We start from the raw sequence: 18,076 nt of genomic DNA, 5'->3' as shown, positions 1-18,076 counted from the left end.
TGTCAGAACTTTTCCTGTTGATGACTTTTAAATTTTCACTGACATAAATATTTGCTTAAGCTAAAAGTTTCACCGACGGTTATTTCCTAAGTTTTGATGTATCAAAACAGATGAACTTAAGACATAATTTGTTCACACAAAAAAAGCCCAATGTTTTCACCCTGCTTTGTAAATATGACAGCTACTTTTGGCTTTACTTTCAAGACTCTGTGTCTTTTAGAGTGGAAATTCTGATGAGCATAATGATCTGGAATTGATCTAAAATGGTCAGCTAGGATCATTAAAAATGTTTTTATTTGCTAAAATAAAATAAAAAAAAACAGCGTTTTGGCAGTGACTCTCAGCATAGCACCACACTTCTGAATTTGATCAAAGTAATTAAAGAAATCTGTAATTAATATTCTTTTTGAATATTCTGGCAGGAGGAAAAAATACTAGAATTCTGTGCAAAACAAATGTGTCCGAACTCTGTTCTGCCACTAGGGGGAACAAACTGCATTCTGAAGTAAGTATACATTTCAGCTTAGAGGTGTTTCTCCAAACACTATGTAAAGTGTTTGGATTTTGTTCCCCTTGCTTTTTGCTTCCATCACAAATTACATTTTTATAGACTAAGTAAATGCAAATTCTTAATTCCAAGTAAAATAACTACTCCAAAGTATTTGGTTTGTGTGCTTTCACTGGCTTTATATCTTCAAAGCATTGATTTGGATTTTGAAAAGTTTACAAATGTTGGTTCTAAATGGAAACAAAAACATCTGCACTTTGGATTTTTAGATAATTTTGCTCCACAAATACCACCATTCCTTTACAAACAATGTTACAAATAATTTGTAGACCACAATGAAAAGCGTTTAGTGCCAAACAGGAGAACTGTAGCATTTGGAGAGGTTTGTGTTGCTCATGCATGTCAGAAATCCAACCATCCTCCTGGAGTGGAGGGTGAGACTTGGGTTATATAAACTCCAGCTAGGACTGTGTTCCTTTCACTCTGGGCTGGAGGAGAGTTCAGGAATCAAGAATGAAGCTCCTCTTTGTGGCTGCCTTCGCACTCTTTGTGCTCTCTACCTTTGATCATGCTGACTCCTCAGCTTATGACAAAATAGTCACCCACAGCCGCATTAGGGCAAGAAAAGAAGGGTAAGTTAAACAACAAAGATTTTTTTTGTTTCAATTTTGCTTGTTTGCAATGATAACCTCAGATGCCTCAATTTTTCTCTGCACATGCATGAATATTCAGTTTTTGAGGGCAGTCATCTTTGTGCATTTATGTTTGTTTCTAAAGAAAACATACTTTCTTACAATTTAGTTTTATATACTGTAAAAGAATGTCATTTTATTTTAAAAATGTAAGCTCATAATTGTTCTTGCATCAATGTTTATAGTTGAAAAGACAATGATGTTTGTTTTAACTATGATAATTTATGTATTCATACTTGAAAGTTTGATATAGAGCAGTCTCTTTTTTTCTCCATATTCTGGCTCAGCACAAAAGAGAATAATTTGGTTTTAAAAGGAATTTTTACTCTTATTAATCCTTGTTACATTTTCTCCAACAAATTTCACCAGACCCAATGTCTGTGCACTTCAGCAAGTTATGGGGACAACGAAGAAATACTTTAGTACTTGTCGCAATTGGTACCGTGGGTCCATCTGCGGAAAGAAAGCGTAAGTTGACTATCCTGTTAAAAGAAATGGCATTCAAGTTTAGGAAATAAAGTTACCTGCTCTGTTTGTTTCTGAAAACATGTTTGCCATTTCTTCTTGCTCTCCCATCTTCTCCTGTTTCATCTTCAGTAGTTTTCATGGAAACTTGGATGTCTTCACAGTGACAGATCATAACATCTGTTATGCTACTTTGAGTTGCACTGGTTTGTAGGATGAAAAACATTTATAGAAGCAGTCCTAAAACCTTTCGTCTCAAAGACAATCCTATTTGATCCCATAAACTTCAGTGGGGGTTTCATAATGTTACAATCCCGGTGGTCGCTGGGTGCCACAGCGGTGAACCACTGATTCCAGGATATGATGTGGCTGCAGAATAGAGACTGCATTCATGAATGGAAACCCATCAAGCTCCGCCATTAAAACCCCTTTTTTTTTGTTAACAGTCTTGCTGGCTCAGCACATTGCAACTTAAACATAAATCTAAGCCATGCCATGTTTTGGTGGGTCTTGAAGTGTTTTTTTTCCCTCGTTACCAAACATATCATTTAAAGTTGGTAGCTGTTCTTCAAAGAGGCGGTCCTAACATGAATGGCATCCTGGGTGAGCCCCTCCTTCTGGCAACCCCCACAGATCCAATCGTCTAACAAAGCCTACCTTGCAAAGAAAAGGAAAACTCAGCCATATAAACCCCCACATACATCACATTTACTAGAGTATATTAACTTAATTGGAAACTTTTGGAAGAAAACGTACACTGACTAATGTGAGAAAGTAGAAACAATGAAGCAAATTTATTTCTGTTTTTTTTTTTCCAACATACTTAAATCTGAATTTAAACCATTACTTATTCTAAAAATATTGATTTAGTCATATCCTGGCCTCTAATATTTAAATAGAGAACCACAAAGTTTGTTGAAAGTGGAATGAAATTGAATAGAATTAGAATAGAACGTGTGAGAAAATTTGTCAAAGCCTAACATTTTAACAAAAGTACATGTAGCTTTTTGATGACCTTAAATAAATGTTTACACCAACTGTGCATCAGGACTCCTGCTGCCTGGGCAACAGAAGTCCAGACAGTAAGGTTTAAATTGTTCTTTTCATATTGTTCCAGCTGGGTTTAATCTCTTGCAGCCAGCAAAAATATTTGTTCTTTTCCCAAAGGGAACATTTGTGCTTTCAAAGTGAGTCTGATTCCAAGAAAACTTTACTACCAAGCTCTCTGACAGACTGTGATGTATTACATTACAATACTAACCCATACATTAAAGAGGGGAAACTTTACAATAAAGTTATCATGATTTGAAGTGGTGCAGTATTTTTCTAAAGATGCTGATGGTCAAAAGTTTCCAGGCCCGGTGCCAGACACAGTCCCTTTGTGTGGGAAAGCAGTATAACAAAGTTTTGCTGACTGTGCCCCGTCGGGGCTTGTATGAGCTCATCCCCGTCCCTGCAACTCCATTCAACCTTGATTTAAATACAGATGTTATATACATGCAGTTGCCCATGATCTAGAAGCAGTGGTTTTTTGCATGGTTTAAAATATTTGCAGTGGATTAAGCAGTGTGCCTCAATAATCTCCATGCCTATAAACTCTGAGCTATTTGATCGTTATGTATTTAATAAAATTATATTAGCGGGCAACATTTCAGACATTTATTACATGTTATTTTTATGTGTATTCGTTCATTTTTTTTAAACATCGCATACCGTGAGTGTAGCACTGTTATTTAATACTAGTTAGAGGAGTCCACTACAACTGGAAAACACATGTGGTGCTTTAATAGTATGCACATTTTAAACAACTTCCTGAAAGAAAACTGCTAATTTTGAACAATTTATATCTCCAATTAAATTCTGTTGAATCATTGCTGAATCATGAATATTTTTGTTGATCCAGTAGCAAGTGGTTTATTTTAAAACATGGAAGCCTAACATTGTTCTTAGTATTTGTTATAACTTTAATTATGTCAAGCTGAAGTTGGGCAAAGATCATCTTCTCTCTCAATAAACCTGAGAAATCTCTTCTAATGAAAAACTGACCAGAAGCATGTGGTATTGCTTATCTTTAATAGCTGCATCCGGAGAGCTCATTTCTTCAGGGTCCTTTTATTGTTGAATACCTGGGAGTTATTTGGGATAAAATGTACATCATCGCATAATAGCTTTACTGTAGGTGGAGTCAGAGTTGGAGTTTCGACATGACTGATGGCGTTGGTGTAAATCACGTATTTGTCTCACAGCTGCACATTAAGTTTTACAGTTCTCTTCGGATTGCACTGTCAGGCAAAATGAGAGGAATAAACAAATTATCCGTTGTTTCTTTGGCAGAGTAGGAGCTAATGTGAATTATTTGTGTTCTTGTGTATTGAGATTTCATAAGTCTTATTTGAGACTATTGAGATAGTTTTTTAAAAACATTATATAATTTTCACAGCTTATAAAGAATCCTTTTTATGCTTACAAGTACTTTTTATTGGCAAGAGTGCCAACATGTCTAAGGTTAGTCGGATGTCAAGAAAAGTTCAAAATAAATGGTTATCTTCAAAGAAAAAGGCTTGGCAAAAAAATTAAATAATAATAATGATATTTGACTACTGAAATGGTAGCAGTGTCCTCAAGGCACCCTTTCTCTGAGGTTTTGGCTCAGACGTCTGGATCGCACTGTGTGTTGAGATTATTCAGGAGATAATGAGTTACATCTGCAAACACAGAAGAATCCTCTTAAAGAAAGACAACCTAATCCAAAACAGACAACTCATTACAAATGTCAAAATTGTTATATAACTCAGTAAAAGAAAGTAATTGAAAGCATTGTTTTGAAGAATGTGAAATACACATGGTTTAGACTTGAATGCTTGTCTGTGTTCTTTGCAGGACTGTGCTGTATGAATGCTGTCCAGGATATATCAAGCTTGAAGGCATGCAAGGCTGTCCTGCAGGTATAGGACTAACTGGGTGGATAAAAGTTAGATGGAGGTCCTTGATTCATTTGGAGAATAGATGTGAATTAATTTTAAAATCACACTCAATTAATTGAAAGTAATTTTGCAACTTTTAATTGTCCTTTCAAAAAAGCATATTTGTTTTTTAGTTGCTCCAATTGACCACGTGTATGGGAGTCTGGCTATTGTTCAGGCTACTTCAACCCAAAATTATGCTGACATTTCTAAGCTGAGACCTGAGATTGAGGGTCCAGGATCCTTCACTTTCTTTGCTCCAAGCAATGAGGCCTGGGGGTTGTTGGATGAGGTGAGTCAAGGCAAAGCCAAAAGTTCTTTAACTTGTTCTTTGTGTTGCATTTTGACCACTTTGTTTTTCTCATCTTACAGTCAGTAAGGAATGCACTGGTCAGCAACGTCAACATTGAACTCTTCAATGCTCTGCACTACCACATGGTGAACAAACGCCTCCTAACCAAAGATCTAAAGAACGGATTGAAATTGACCTCTATGTACAATGACCTTGGTCTCTATATTAACCATTATTCCAATGGGGTGAGTATTGCTATGCAGTACATGTCGTAGTATTATAACATAGTCTTGCATTGGAACAGATTGTCTGAGGTTTACTGAGAAAATTGATATTGTCCACAGGTGGTTACTGTAAACTGTGCTAGGATTATCTATGGGAACCAGGTTGCAACCAATGGAGTTGTTCATGTCATTGATCGTGTCATCACTAGCGTTGGAAGCACTATCCAGGATTATATTGAAGTTGAGGAAGATTTAACAACGCTAGCTGTAAGTGCACACACTACACATGTTTTCAAATTTTTTTTATGTTGAAGATTTTAAATCATAGTGCTGCTGCTGAAACCACTTGTTAGGATGTAGCTCAGACTGCTGGACTGCTGGAAAAACTGGGTCAGCCAGGATTCTACACTCTCTTCGCTCCTACCAACGATGCCTTTGACAAGATTGGTGGCGATACCATGGAAAGACTTCTAAGTGACAAAGATGTCCTGAGAGGTAAATCCAACAATTGTCAATTGAAACAAGTTAAACTGCATAATTTAATGGTTAGGATAGTTTTCAAAAAAGGAATTTTAAATCTTGAATCTTGAAATAAAAAAAACCACTTTAGTTATGTGATATGCATACAGTTCTCTGAGGTTTACAAAAACTCATTATTAGCATGGATGTCATTAATTAAAGTTTTGATGCTTCTTATTACTACTTCTTAAAACTAAATAGTACTGGACACCAGACTGATGTAATTTGGAAGTATACAGATAACAACTGCTTTGATTCGACTGATGAAATACTATTTAATCAGAGAGCCGTTATCTTGAAGGCTTATATGTCCTTCTATTGGGCCACATACAAAAATATGGCAGGCCGGATTTGGCTTTCGGATCATGAGTTTGACACATGTGCTTTATATAGTGAGCTGTTCAACATTTTTGGCATAAGATTTGTAAAGGCTCTGAGAAGCAGATGTCCTAATGAGCATACTGAACTATTTGGCAAAATATCTCAACAACTCTCTTGCCCATCAGCTTTGCCAATGACATCAAATTGATTTTGAGCTAATTATAACTATACAGATATCCAATCAAAGGGTCCAAAAGGGTCGACAGGTTTTTAAGGTATTATCTGCTTAGCTTAACATGAATCTCCATCCATTCTATAAATGTTTTACTGCTTAAAGAAATAACAATTCCCAACTTTTTTTCAGCTCTCTTGAATTTCCACCTCCTGGATTCAGTCCAGTGCTCTGAGGCCATCATGGCAGGAACCTCTTATGAAACCCTAGAAGGAAACAACATTGAAATAGGTTGCGATGGAGACAGTTTAACAGTTAACGGCATTAAGATGGTACTCAAGAAGGACATTGTCACTACCAACGGTGTCATCCACCTTATTGACCAAGTGCTGATTCCAGACTCAGGTTAGATCAACATTTCCCCTAATCTGTTTACTTTTAGCACACTTTATTCATTCCTACTTCATCTATTTTTCATATATGTTTTAAATGTGTTTATTTTTGTATTCATTTATTTATTTTTTGCTTTTAAGCCAAGCAGGTAATGGAACTGTTGGGAGGTTCCCAGTCAACCTTTGGTGACTTGGTCGCTGAGCTGGGCCTTTCCACTGAAATGAGAGCAGACGCTGAGTATACTTTGCTGGCTCCTTTCAATGCTGCCTTTACCGGTGAGTCACAAACAGCTTGTTATACCATGTAAGGCATCTCTCTTCTGCAGTTCTTGAAGGTTTAAAGTGACGTCTTCTTTAGCTGCAGTGTTTTCTTTCTCACACTCTTCCTCCAAGTTTGTTATATATTTTTAATTGTATATGGAGACATGTTTATAGAAATGTTCTTGAAGCGAGAGAATGTGTAGTTCAGAAGCACAACATAGAACAGCAAACAGTGGAGTGCTTTACAATGACTATTTTTAAAGATTTTAAAGTCCTAAGATATCCATATGTCATTGCCGGCAAAATGAGGTTTCTATCAAAAAACAATTTCTCAGTGAATTGAGTCTTCACCAGAAGTATACAAAGCCTCTTTGAAATTAAAGCAAACAGACTAATTATTAGATTTTAAGGAAATCAAGTTAATTCAAAGCATACATAAATGTGTACGTTACTGTGATGTTAGGGAAAGCTGCGGTGATGATTAACAAAAGTAGCAAAGTATTACTTGCAATTGTGAATTGTGTTTATTTACACAAGGATAAATGTCTTTCAATTGCAGAAGAAATCATGTCCATGGATCAAAGTGAGCTTAAAATCATCCTGGAGAACCACATCCTAAAGAATAAGTTTGGTCTTGGACAACTGTATAATGGCCAGCAGCTGGAGACTATTGGAGGAAAGACCCTCAGGGTCTTCATTTACCGCACGGTGCGTCATCTTCATCAAAGTCCTCCCCAAAAATGAGAGCTTCAGACCACGAGACAAACAGATCATCCCTTATTTTGTCTACTCAGCTTTATGTCATATTTCCATTAATCACAGTATTTTAGAGAAACCCCATCAATCCTTTGGTTTTATCCTGCGGATTTTCTCTGCAGGCTGTGTGCATTGAGAATTCTTGCCTGATAAGAGGCAGCAAAGAAGGCAGCAACGGAGCCATTCATCTGATGAGGACTATGTTGATGCCTGCAGAGAAATCTATGTTCGAGATTCTGACTAAAAACGGAAATTTCAAGTAAGTCCTGGGCAATTTTGGTCAAAGTGGATTTTGGTGTTAAAATTAAGCATTTTACTCTACCACATTTTATTTTCCGTTTAATTCACTAAGCACTCTTGGAAAAAAAAATAGTGCTGTCAGTGCAATTCATCAGCACTCTGTGGTTTCTATGACAAGCCAACTTTTTTCTTCTTTGTGCTGCAGGATCTTTTTATCTCTAATGGAAGCAGCTGGGTTGACAGACCTGCTCAGACAAGAGGGAGGTTTTACTTTGTTTGCCCCCAGCGATAAGGCGTTTGCTGCTTTGACAGAAAGAGAGTTGAACATGTTGAAAGGTACATCTGCTGTAATGACTTTACCATTTATTATACCTTCCTCCAGCACATATGTTGGCAGTCGAAAATTATATAAATCCCTCAGCAAATAATGTTTTGCCCTTGTTTATTTCAGGTGACATAAATGCGCTCAAGACAATACTTCTGTATCATTTAAGTAATGGTATCGTCATTGGAGGTGGCTTGGAGGCCGGCGTGACAAATCTTCTAAAATCTCTCCAGGGAAGCAATCTTCAACTAAAATTTGTAGGTATTTAGGACTGATCCATTTTACAACAGAAAATTCAACCTTTATGCATAGTTTTAAGGATAACATATCTTAATAGTGTTCTGAATATTTAACAGTTGTTTTTTTTATTTTTTATTTTTGTGGAAATTGCCATATCTTAAAAAATCAAATTTTTAATAGTGATACCACAGCCAACAGCAAGCTGTTGACTTACTGTGGAGATCAATGTTATTTTCTGTCCATCATACCACAATCTTCTCATTTATGTATGCTTCAAATGTTTGTCTCAGGTGAATAATGGTGTGGAAGTGAATTCCTTGCTTCTCCCAGAAACCGATCAGATGGCCACAAATGGTGTTATTCATTTTGTCAACCAAATCTTATACCCTGAAGGTGACAATTTTGTCTACTCAGCTTTAATAACATTCCCTTCCCTTAATTTATTTGTCAAGACATGCACATGTTTTTCATTTTTTTATTTTCTTCAAAAGCTTAATTATGATTAACGGCCCCTACTCTCCTCCAGACATCCCTGTGGGGAATCAGGAACTCCTTTCACTACTCAAGAAGCTCATCACTTACATTCAAATCAAGGTGAATTAAGTTTTTATTAAAACTTTAGTGTTTAAATAAGACAGTATGTTGGGTTTTTGTGATGAAAATATGTGCTTTGAAGCTTTATAATGTACTGGGCCTCCTTACCTAATTTTCTTAGGATTGATTGTTTTTCTATTATTATTATTATATAAATATTGTATCTTATTTTTACAGTTTGTTTCAGGATACAGATATCAGGAAATACCTCTTACATTTATGAGTGAGTAATAATATCTATATATTACAGTACTATTTACATTTTAGAATTTTCAATCTCTTTTTTTTAATAAATATTTTCTTTCTTTCTTGTTTTAGAGAAAATCATCACACGTGTTGTCCAACAATGTAAGTATGATTTAAAACCCTTCTATTATCATGCCATCCATTTTGTTTTACTGAATTTTGTTTAAGGAGAAACTGGTAATGCCACTTGAAAGGAAAGTAATCTTTAATTCTAAAATATATTTTATCTTTTTTAATGTTAGCTAGAAGTTTTTCAGCCATAATACTAATCTAAATCATCCAAAGCATTTACCAATACAGAGTCTTAGTCCTGTATTTCAGAAAACTCTATGGCAAAGGTATTTGGGTTTGGCAGTTATCAAGGGAGCTTTTGATTTTCTCATCAGTAATTTTGAAATGCAGCAGTTTGATTTATTTTTTTTACTTACACAGCAACAGATATTTGGGCTTAAACAATTTTTCTTCAAGTTCGCCTAAATATGCTCCTCCAACAAAAGTAAGCATATGAAAGCTAGCAATGAGCTGAGAATGAAATACCTTTAATACTTGTAGCTGTATTATTTGTTTCTAAATTTGACTTAACATGAAAAGTGTCTGCCTTTAATAACTTCTTCCTGCTAATATTTAGGTTTTTTTTTTTTACTTATGCAATTTGCTTCAGTGGTAGGTTAAATTTAGCAAATTTACTCTCTATTTTGATATGACTTGTTGATACAGAAGTTCGAAGCACAGGAAGATGAGGCAAACTCTCTTACCATCAATGTTATTACGCAGAATGAAACAAATGTTAAAGAAAAGCTTGTGGTCGATAATACCGGTTTTCAACCATGCTCATTGCAATGTGGACACATGTGTCAGTGATTTTTTTTGTTTGTTTTTGTTTGATAAAATCACTGACAGTATACATACAATAGATAAATATAATCAAAAAACAGTCTTGAATCATTGAGTGAATACTCAAGACAGTGTAAGCACATTACAATGTATGGATATTTAAAATGTTGTGGAAAGTAATCGCTCGGGACAATATAATAAGAATTTGTGATGCCAAAGTTTAGCTAAGGTAATAGTTTCATTACAATGCCATGGCACTAAAACAAGCATAGGTATATTTTCATTAAAGTTCCTTGTATTAAAACAGTCTCTTTTTTTGCAGCTCCTGAAGTGAAAAAAGTGACAAGGGTTACTGAAGGGTCCACCACTAAGGTTACCAGAGTCATTGAACCTTCTGTCCGCAAATTCACCAGGGTTGTGCCAGGTAAAGATTTGCCATTTGGTAATTCTTTCTAAAGCCTGACATGATTCATCTTTCTGACGGCTAATAAATTCTCCTTTCAGGCTTTCAATATTCTGCCAGTTCAAGTTCCACAAACACTGGCCTGGAAGGTAAATGGATATATAAGTAGATATCCAAGGAAATTTACTGTAATTTTTAGCCTTTATTTTTACAACACCATGATAGTTAGAAAGTAAAGGAGTATGACTGTTAAACATTAGATTTGTGACTTGTTGAGTGGTGTAATTACTCAAATAAAAATGTCTTTTTTTCCAATAGGAGTTGACCGTTCAAGAATTATTACCTTTGAAGACAACACAAACCTTGACGCCGAGCAACTTGCTGGACTGATCCAAAGTGAGTTTTATCATCCTGTATAACTCACTAACTCAGAAAATTTGTTATTTATTAATATGGAGTGTGTATGCTTGCTTCTCTTTCATAGGAAGACCTAATGCAAGAAGAGTTGTAGGTAAAATAAATAAAAAGAATAAGGAAAAAAAACATTTTACCCAATCTAAATGAAATCCCCAACATTGTCTTTGAGCTAATGTTGACTGTAATGTCATGTCTGTTTCTGCATCTGTGTTACATGATTGTATTGCCCTGCATCATATATGTACTGTGTCCCATCAGTGTTATTTATGGAATAGTTTGACTTTTTGAGAAATTGATTTAAAGTGCTTACTTTTTTCTTAAAATTACTTGGGAAAAATCATTTGTGCATGGTAAATGTGAAGTATAGAATAGAAAATAAAGCAAAACAACAGTGTTTAGTTGTTTAGGAGCAGGCAGATTAACTTTTTGTATCACCCCAGGTTGCCTTGTAACTCCACTGGGAAAAACAATTAAAGCTAAATAGTAAGACCTACTGCATAACCTTCTTTTTTGTTAGTTTACACAAATTGAATAAATACTAAATAAAGTTGGGGTTTAATGGTAGGTGCTTTCTGATGTGCACGCTGGCTGATTCCATCACATTCCAGTTCATGAGCTAAGTTAAGCCATCGAAGTACTGAATCACATTTTCCATGCAGATGCAGGGATCATATCAGTCTTTTTTTTCAATCAGTAAGGAAGCACATGAGCATATTTCCAAAAAAAGTCAAACAATTTCTAATGTCAGCTTTGGCATCTTGCTTATTTCAACATGCTTGCCTGCATATTGCTTACCTAAATGTTAAGCTGACATTTACTATGTCTGTGCAGCTGCATTTTGTGTAACTTTTTGTGAGGTCTGTCTGAGGTCCATAATTCATACAGGTTTTGAGGCTCTGCGGGGGCAGTCATACTCCCACCTTCTTGCTGTGCTGAGCTTGGTTCTGTCATGTGGAAAGAACTGAGATCAGACTATAAAGATTTCTGAGATGTGACGCAATACTTACTGTATTTCCCACTTAAACAATGACCAGTTCAAAGCAACGGACATTAATTTATTTTTCCATTTATTCTGTTAGGTGGCAACAGGAGGAGGGGAAGGAACTGAAATTGATCGGATGAGGATATCTTCCTGGTGAAGTTATACATGGAGGGTGAAACTGGTGTTTTACAGACGATACATTTAGAGTGTTGTTTCCTGAATATATTGTGATAGCACTTGCTGAACATAAAGAACTGTTTCGATAAACTCTAAAATTTTAAGGTGCTTTATTTGTACATAGATTGAATTTTTAAATTCATTGTATGTTAGGAGTTAAAATTAACTGAAATGAGGAAGGTTATAGTAGTGAAAGTCAAGGCAGTATATAGGGACAAAAATATTGTTTCTAAATTTTTTAAACTTTGACCAAGGTAAATGAGGCACTTAATGTGGTGCTTTGAGAAAAATCTCATTATGAAAATGGTCTAAACTATTTTCTCTTAATTCATCTGCTATGTAACTTTAGCATCTCTGTCTTTAAGTGGTTTAAGGTTTCATGTACATTTGGTAAGTGGATTGTATCATTTGTAATGCTATGGGTAAATCCAGGTATGCTCTTTTTTGTTTTCCAAAAATCCTTCAATAAAGTTCTTCTGTTGAAATAACTGCAATCGCCATAAAAAGTCATTTTTATTTCCTTGCACAGTTCCTCAATTTGTTAATGTTTTATATTAACAAGTAGCTTAAATCTAAATATTATGTCTGTCATTTGTATTTATAAGAGTAAGGTTCTCTAAAGTTGAAAAGTGTTCCTGTTCACTGGACCAATTGTTCATTTATAGGTTTATGGGAGATTTCGCCCACCCGTTTATCTAAATATTACAAACAGATGTAACACAGGGTGAAGTCGAGCTGCAAGAAAGAATGCTTCTTGAGAGTGGTATGCTTTTCCATGAGGTCTAGCATATAAAAATTACATTGAGAGGTACATTTATGTTGAAAGGAACATACCTCTCCATAAGCTCAAACAAGTAGAAGTTACATCAAAAGAAAAATTTGTATGTTGAAACCATAAAATTCAAACAATTCCTCAAATTGTGTCATGAATGATAGCATTAATGATTTCAAAGTAAACAACAAAACCACTTATGCTTATTTGCTTGCACAGTGGTAGAATCTTACTTAGCAACAGACCAGTTTTCATAGAAATGTTTGAAACCTGCAGACATTTGGATCTGGCCCAGATTCTGTGCTGTTTGGCTCACATGTAGAATGTATCAACTCAGTTTATGGTTCCTTGGATTGACTAAAATGGATAAAAACCTGAACTGCCAAAGTAAAAACAAGAAACATTTGGAAGGCACCAAAAAACAATTTTGCACACTGGATGCCTTATTTATGGAGGATAAAAGCAGAATTGTAATTTTTCTATGCACTAAGCATGCAGTTTATGCAATCTCACTTGAAGAAGTCATAAAACCATTCACCAATGTGTTTTTTCTTATGCAACTTAATTTAAACAAATTCTTAAGTAAACTATGCTTATCTTTCTATAGACAGTGGTCTAAAAATAATTTGCTTGTCAATAAATTAGCAACATATATTGTTTTAGCATTTTTATATACAAAATGAAGTACATAACTTGTATTAAAAGACCATAATTATTCAATTGCAAAAACTCATTTCCACTTGAAGTTGTGTTTTTTCAACTGTTATGTTCTAAAGTAAAACTACACTTTCTTGGAAATTTCCAGTGAATACTACCACATCATATTCCAGTGACACAGAGCTCACAGGCAACATTGCTGAATGTTTATATGACAATATACACCACAAATGTTGTTTAGTTTTATGCTGTGTCATGCTAAATTTGCTTGCCAAACAAATTTGCTAAATATATTTTGAAAAGACAGAACTCATACAGCCATTAAGAAGACTGCCAATCATCTTCTTTTCAAAAGGAAATATGTCTCTATTAAGTCTCTTTAATAAATAATTAGGAAATAAACTACTTTTTCCCCTTTCTGAGGGTTTAATATGATATCATTCCAACTCATTAAGCTGCATAGGATCAACTTATCTGGGAAGGCTTTCCACATTGTTTATAAGTGTAGTTCTAGGAACATTTGACCAGTCTTCAAGAGTACATTAGGGAAATCACACAATGATGTTGGATGAGAAAACATGGCTCTTATTCCCCACTCTAATTTGTGAGTCACTCTGTCGGACCGAGGTCAGGAGTCTGTGAGGGTTAACCGAGTTCCTCTACATTAAGCATTCACATCCATTTCTTCGTGGATCTTGTCTTGGGCACTGGAGGGCAGACATGCAGAAACGGGCCAACCCCAAAATGTTTCCACAAACTTGTGGGTATAAAATTGTCAAAAGGTCTTGGTATAATAAAACAACATAAGCTCTTTACACTGGAACTAAGGAAAATGAACTCATGCCTTAATCCTTCCTGAGTCAAACTTCACATCTGATACAATGAGGTTAGCCAAGTACCATTCCCCTGATAACTGCCAAACCCAGGGTCAAACATTTGTGTCACACTTTTTGAAGTAAAGCTTGGATTCAACTGATCTGACTCTGTTTTCACACAGTCTACCTCTATAAGACTGATCTGATGTTGTTTCCAATTAATTTAACTTTGTGAAAGTACCATGGAATACTTAGTAGTAACTATACTTATTGCATCAATGGAATTTGAGTTTTAATGGTGCAGAATACCTGCATCTTATGAGTGATGAGTGATAAGTCGGTGTTAAAGAGATTGTCTTGGGTGGAATTATTGGGGACCTGCAATATGGATATATAAAAACAACTCTTGGCTCCTAAATACACAGATGTACTAATAATGGATTTGTGCCAATTGAAGGAGGATTTTATTTTTCTGCAGGGCTCTATTATATTATAACTGAAAAATGCCAATAAAATAAAAGCGGATTTCATTCTCTTGGCAGAAAGCTTGGAGATGAACATTATGAACTCAAAGGACCTGACAGTTTTAGGTCAGAAGGATTTCTTAACCTTGTATAGTTGCATAGCAAATCCAAACAATTCACAGAGAACTCAAAGTTAAGTATAAAACACTGATTTTATAAGAGATTGAATCTATATTTCACTGTACACAAAATGTTAAGAAAGCTTTTCCTGGACTATTTACAATATTAAAATCAAACATTATTCTTTAGTTATTTAAGTTTTACATACTTCTATCATTTTATGTGTGATAAATACTGCTTTAACAAAGCAATTACACAAGTGAACCATACATAATGCTTGGCTTTAAACAGGCTTTGGGCTTTGGACATAGCTTTTCCTTTTTGCTCTATTTATCACTATCCCTACAAAACCAGATATGCTTTTGTAGATTGCCATTTCACAAGCCAGTCATAAATTATATGTTATTTTTATATATTTCTTTATGTGAGAAACTCTTTACCTCCTACCCGATGTTTGGACTTAAGTCATGTGACTTAGAATTGAGACAATTTTGAGTCACAAATTTTGTGACTTGAAACTCGACTTTACAATATCATTAAATACTTTGAACTTAACGGATTTTCACACCAAGACTTGTGACTTCAATTTGTTTTGAACCATTTTACTTGCTTGCTATCTTGACTTGCTATCTTACACCAAGAAGAAAGTGTTTTTCAATGGAATTGCCTACTCTGCAATTATGGTCATTTTGTATTTTGGTGATTTACTCAGTCTTTTCAGAGATTAGGAACTCTTTGGAGTCCTGCCAAGCTCGGTATAGACAGCGTTGTGAAAGAGATTTTAAAACTCAACAGTCTTTCCTGATTAAATGAAGTATAAATAAGATTTGGAAAAAGAAATGTTCACCAGCTGTTCTATACAGTTCTTCAAAAGAGCCCAATGTTTGCCAGCACAAGACTTTCTTTACTCCCTAGAAAAGTTTACAAACTGTGTCACAGTTGATATTTACCAAAGTGACCTCTGCAGGTGAAGCTTTCCTTTAGTCAAACACGTCATCAATAAAATCAAGTGTGTATAAGCAGTCATAAACAACATTCAAATATTTACCAAGTGCAGATTCAGACTTCCTTGCAAGAGAAATAGGGCTCTTTTTAAATCCTTAGTGGATTTAACATTTTCCCATGTAAGGAGTAAGTTTCAGGACTCACTAGACTTTGCGTTTCTTTTCACATTTTATTTTAGTGAGTTCAAGTCCCTGCTAAGAATTGCTTTTCCAACTCTCTGCTATGAGCAGAGAGTAGTTACTCTCTTCTGTCTTTGTTAATAACTGTCTTTCAAAATAACTTTCCATCCATCCACCCACCCATTATTTTATACGTGTATCTCTAGTAGGATCATGAGGGGTGCTGGTGCCTATCTTCAACAGTCAACAAGCGGAGTACACCCTGGACAGGTCGCCAGTTCATTGCAGAGAAATCACTTAAAAAAAAGAAAGATAGTAGAACAAGGTTTTGTAATTCAGCTAGAAAATATGTCCTTAACACATGCTAACATGGCAAATGTAAGCTGGTTGTTAGTTTAAACATTAGCTTGCTAGCAAGCTTTCTTAATTGATATTTTAATGAATATATATATATGGTGACAGACGAATTTCATACTTACAGCACCCTAAACCAATCACTTTGAAAATGTTTGTGAAGATTAATGTACATTGCTGCTCACTTTGGTTGAACTCAATCTTCACAAACATTTTTAGAGATTGTTTAATATGCATTAATGTATTTAACCATTATTTTTACCAGGAAGTCCTTGAGCTAAATTTTCTTCTTTAAGAGTGGCTTGGTCAACAGGAAAACTGGCATACAGAGTACAAATTGTCAGTATGAGTCTGACATAAGTCAATTGTAAAAACTATCTCACATCAGCACAAAAAACAAAAAAAATAAACTTGGAAGTTTTAGTGCTTTCAGCTGCAGTCTCTCATGAATTAATGACATGCAGCAACTTCCATGAAGGTTTCTCAAACAAACAGGGATATTTTTCAATTTTCATGACAAACACTCTTGCAAATGTATACATCGCAAAGCACCTGTGTTACAAAACTTTGGAAACGTTTGTTGTTTTTTTTCTTTCCTATCATGGCCTTTCTGCACACATACAAACATTTCATTGGACCTGACAACTTACTTTGATTTATAATCTAACAGAAGACAACTCCTGACGGAAGGACACCTGAGGATACAATATCCCTTCCTTCTTCAGTCATATATCACACTGAGATTTAACATCTTTCATGATCTGGGCCAACCCAAATGCTCTGAAACATTATATAAGCCCCAGCTTGCAGGGCAGCTTGTATGGCATCATGAAGATTTAACCATTTCAGAACTTACCTAGTCTTTTATTCTACTTGTTTGACATTTTGAATGTATTCATTTTCTGTTTTGTCAGTGTCATAATTATAGACTACCTTCACTTTAAGGCTGCCTTTTTTTCCCTTGGTGTAAAAACCTCACACACCTGGCAAGTGATTTTCATGAGGGATTTAAATCCAGCTGAAAATTAGTCTGTTGCCTCAGCAGGAATTTAGAAAGTCGAGCAGTAAAATTCAAACTGGAACATATGTTTTTGAACACAAGGCAGGAAGACAAGTGGGTGTTTGCATCTGGAATCAGATGGTGTGCCAATGAGTTGTCCATGGGTTTCAGAGACATTTATAGCTGGTCTCCTGGGGTATCAGGTGTTAAAGAGAGCAGTTGCTACCTATTTGCAACCAATTCCCCTTAATCCTGCTTGGATACAGAAGTCATAGTTCTTTTCCTCTGCATTTGCACTTTTTTTTTCCGTCTTTACCTTTATGCCTTTACACCAATAAATCCCGAAAAAAAAAAAAAAAAAAAAAAAAAACTTCTTGGACTAGAATTTACAAAGACTATAAAACTTTGAGTTTTATTTTTGACATGGCACAGTGGAAAATACTAAATTAAACAAAATCTTTGTAATAAATAAGTCACAATCACATTATCAAACAGCAATAGCTTACACAATAACAATGTTTTTAAATTCAGAAAAGGTTTCTGGGAAAATCCAACCCTCTTCAATTTTCCAAAGAAGATTTTTGTTAGACTTCCTCACATGACAAGAAATTCATCAACCAGGTCAGGGTAGAGGTGATGTGGATGCCCAGGAATTTGATGTTGTTCACATCTTCCGCCACCTCGTCCTGTATGAAGAGGGGTGGGTGGTCTGTCCTCTTGGACCTTCCTCACATCTTCTATGATCTC

At 35.2% G+C, this 18,076-nt stretch overlaps 1 protein-coding gene across 3 annotated transcripts; it reads left to right on the top strand.

Annotated features, from left to right (window-relative positions):
• The first annotated feature begins 977 nt into the window (after positions 1–977).
• postnb (periostin, osteoblast specific factor b) lies at positions 978–12,511 on the top strand. 3 transcript variants are annotated; one of them, XM_055028213.1, is made up of 22 exons: positions 978–1,140; positions 1,570–1,668; positions 4,546–4,610; positions 4,763–4,920; positions 5,001–5,165; positions 5,265–5,411; positions 5,498–5,639; positions 6,349–6,561; positions 6,690–6,824; positions 7,369–7,517; positions 7,688–7,824; positions 8,011–8,141; positions 8,257–8,387; positions 8,661–8,763; positions 8,897–8,964; positions 9,142–9,187; positions 9,283–9,312; positions 10,367–10,468; positions 10,549–10,596; positions 10,766–10,843; positions 10,932–10,954; positions 11,944–12,511. In XM_055028213.1, the coding sequence occupies exons 1-22, from the start codon at positions 1,022–1,024 to the stop codon at positions 12,001–12,003; spliced, it is 2,349 nt and encodes a 782-aa protein (XP_054884188.1). In that variant the 5' UTR covers positions 978–1,021; the 3' UTR covers positions 12,004–12,511. The 3 variants fall into 3 exon arrangements, with proteins under 3 accessions (XP_054884188.1, XP_054884186.1, XP_054884187.1); XM_055028211.1 differs by having other exon boundaries at positions 10,932–10,958; XM_055028212.1 differs by lacking the exon at positions 10,932–10,954 and having other exon boundaries at positions 979–1,140.
• The last annotated feature ends 5,565 nt before the right edge of the window (positions 12,512–18,076 follow it).

Source organism: Poeciliopsis prolifica, unplaced genomic scaffold (genome assembly GCF_027474105.1).
Source record: "Poeciliopsis prolifica strain line A6 unplaced genomic scaffold, Auburn_PproV2 SCAFFOLD004, whole genome shotgun sequence".
Classification (NCBI taxonomy): Eukaryota; Metazoa; Chordata; class Actinopteri; order Cyprinodontiformes; family Poeciliidae; genus Poeciliopsis; species Poeciliopsis prolifica.
This window is presented reverse-complemented; position numbering and strand designations above follow the sequence as displayed.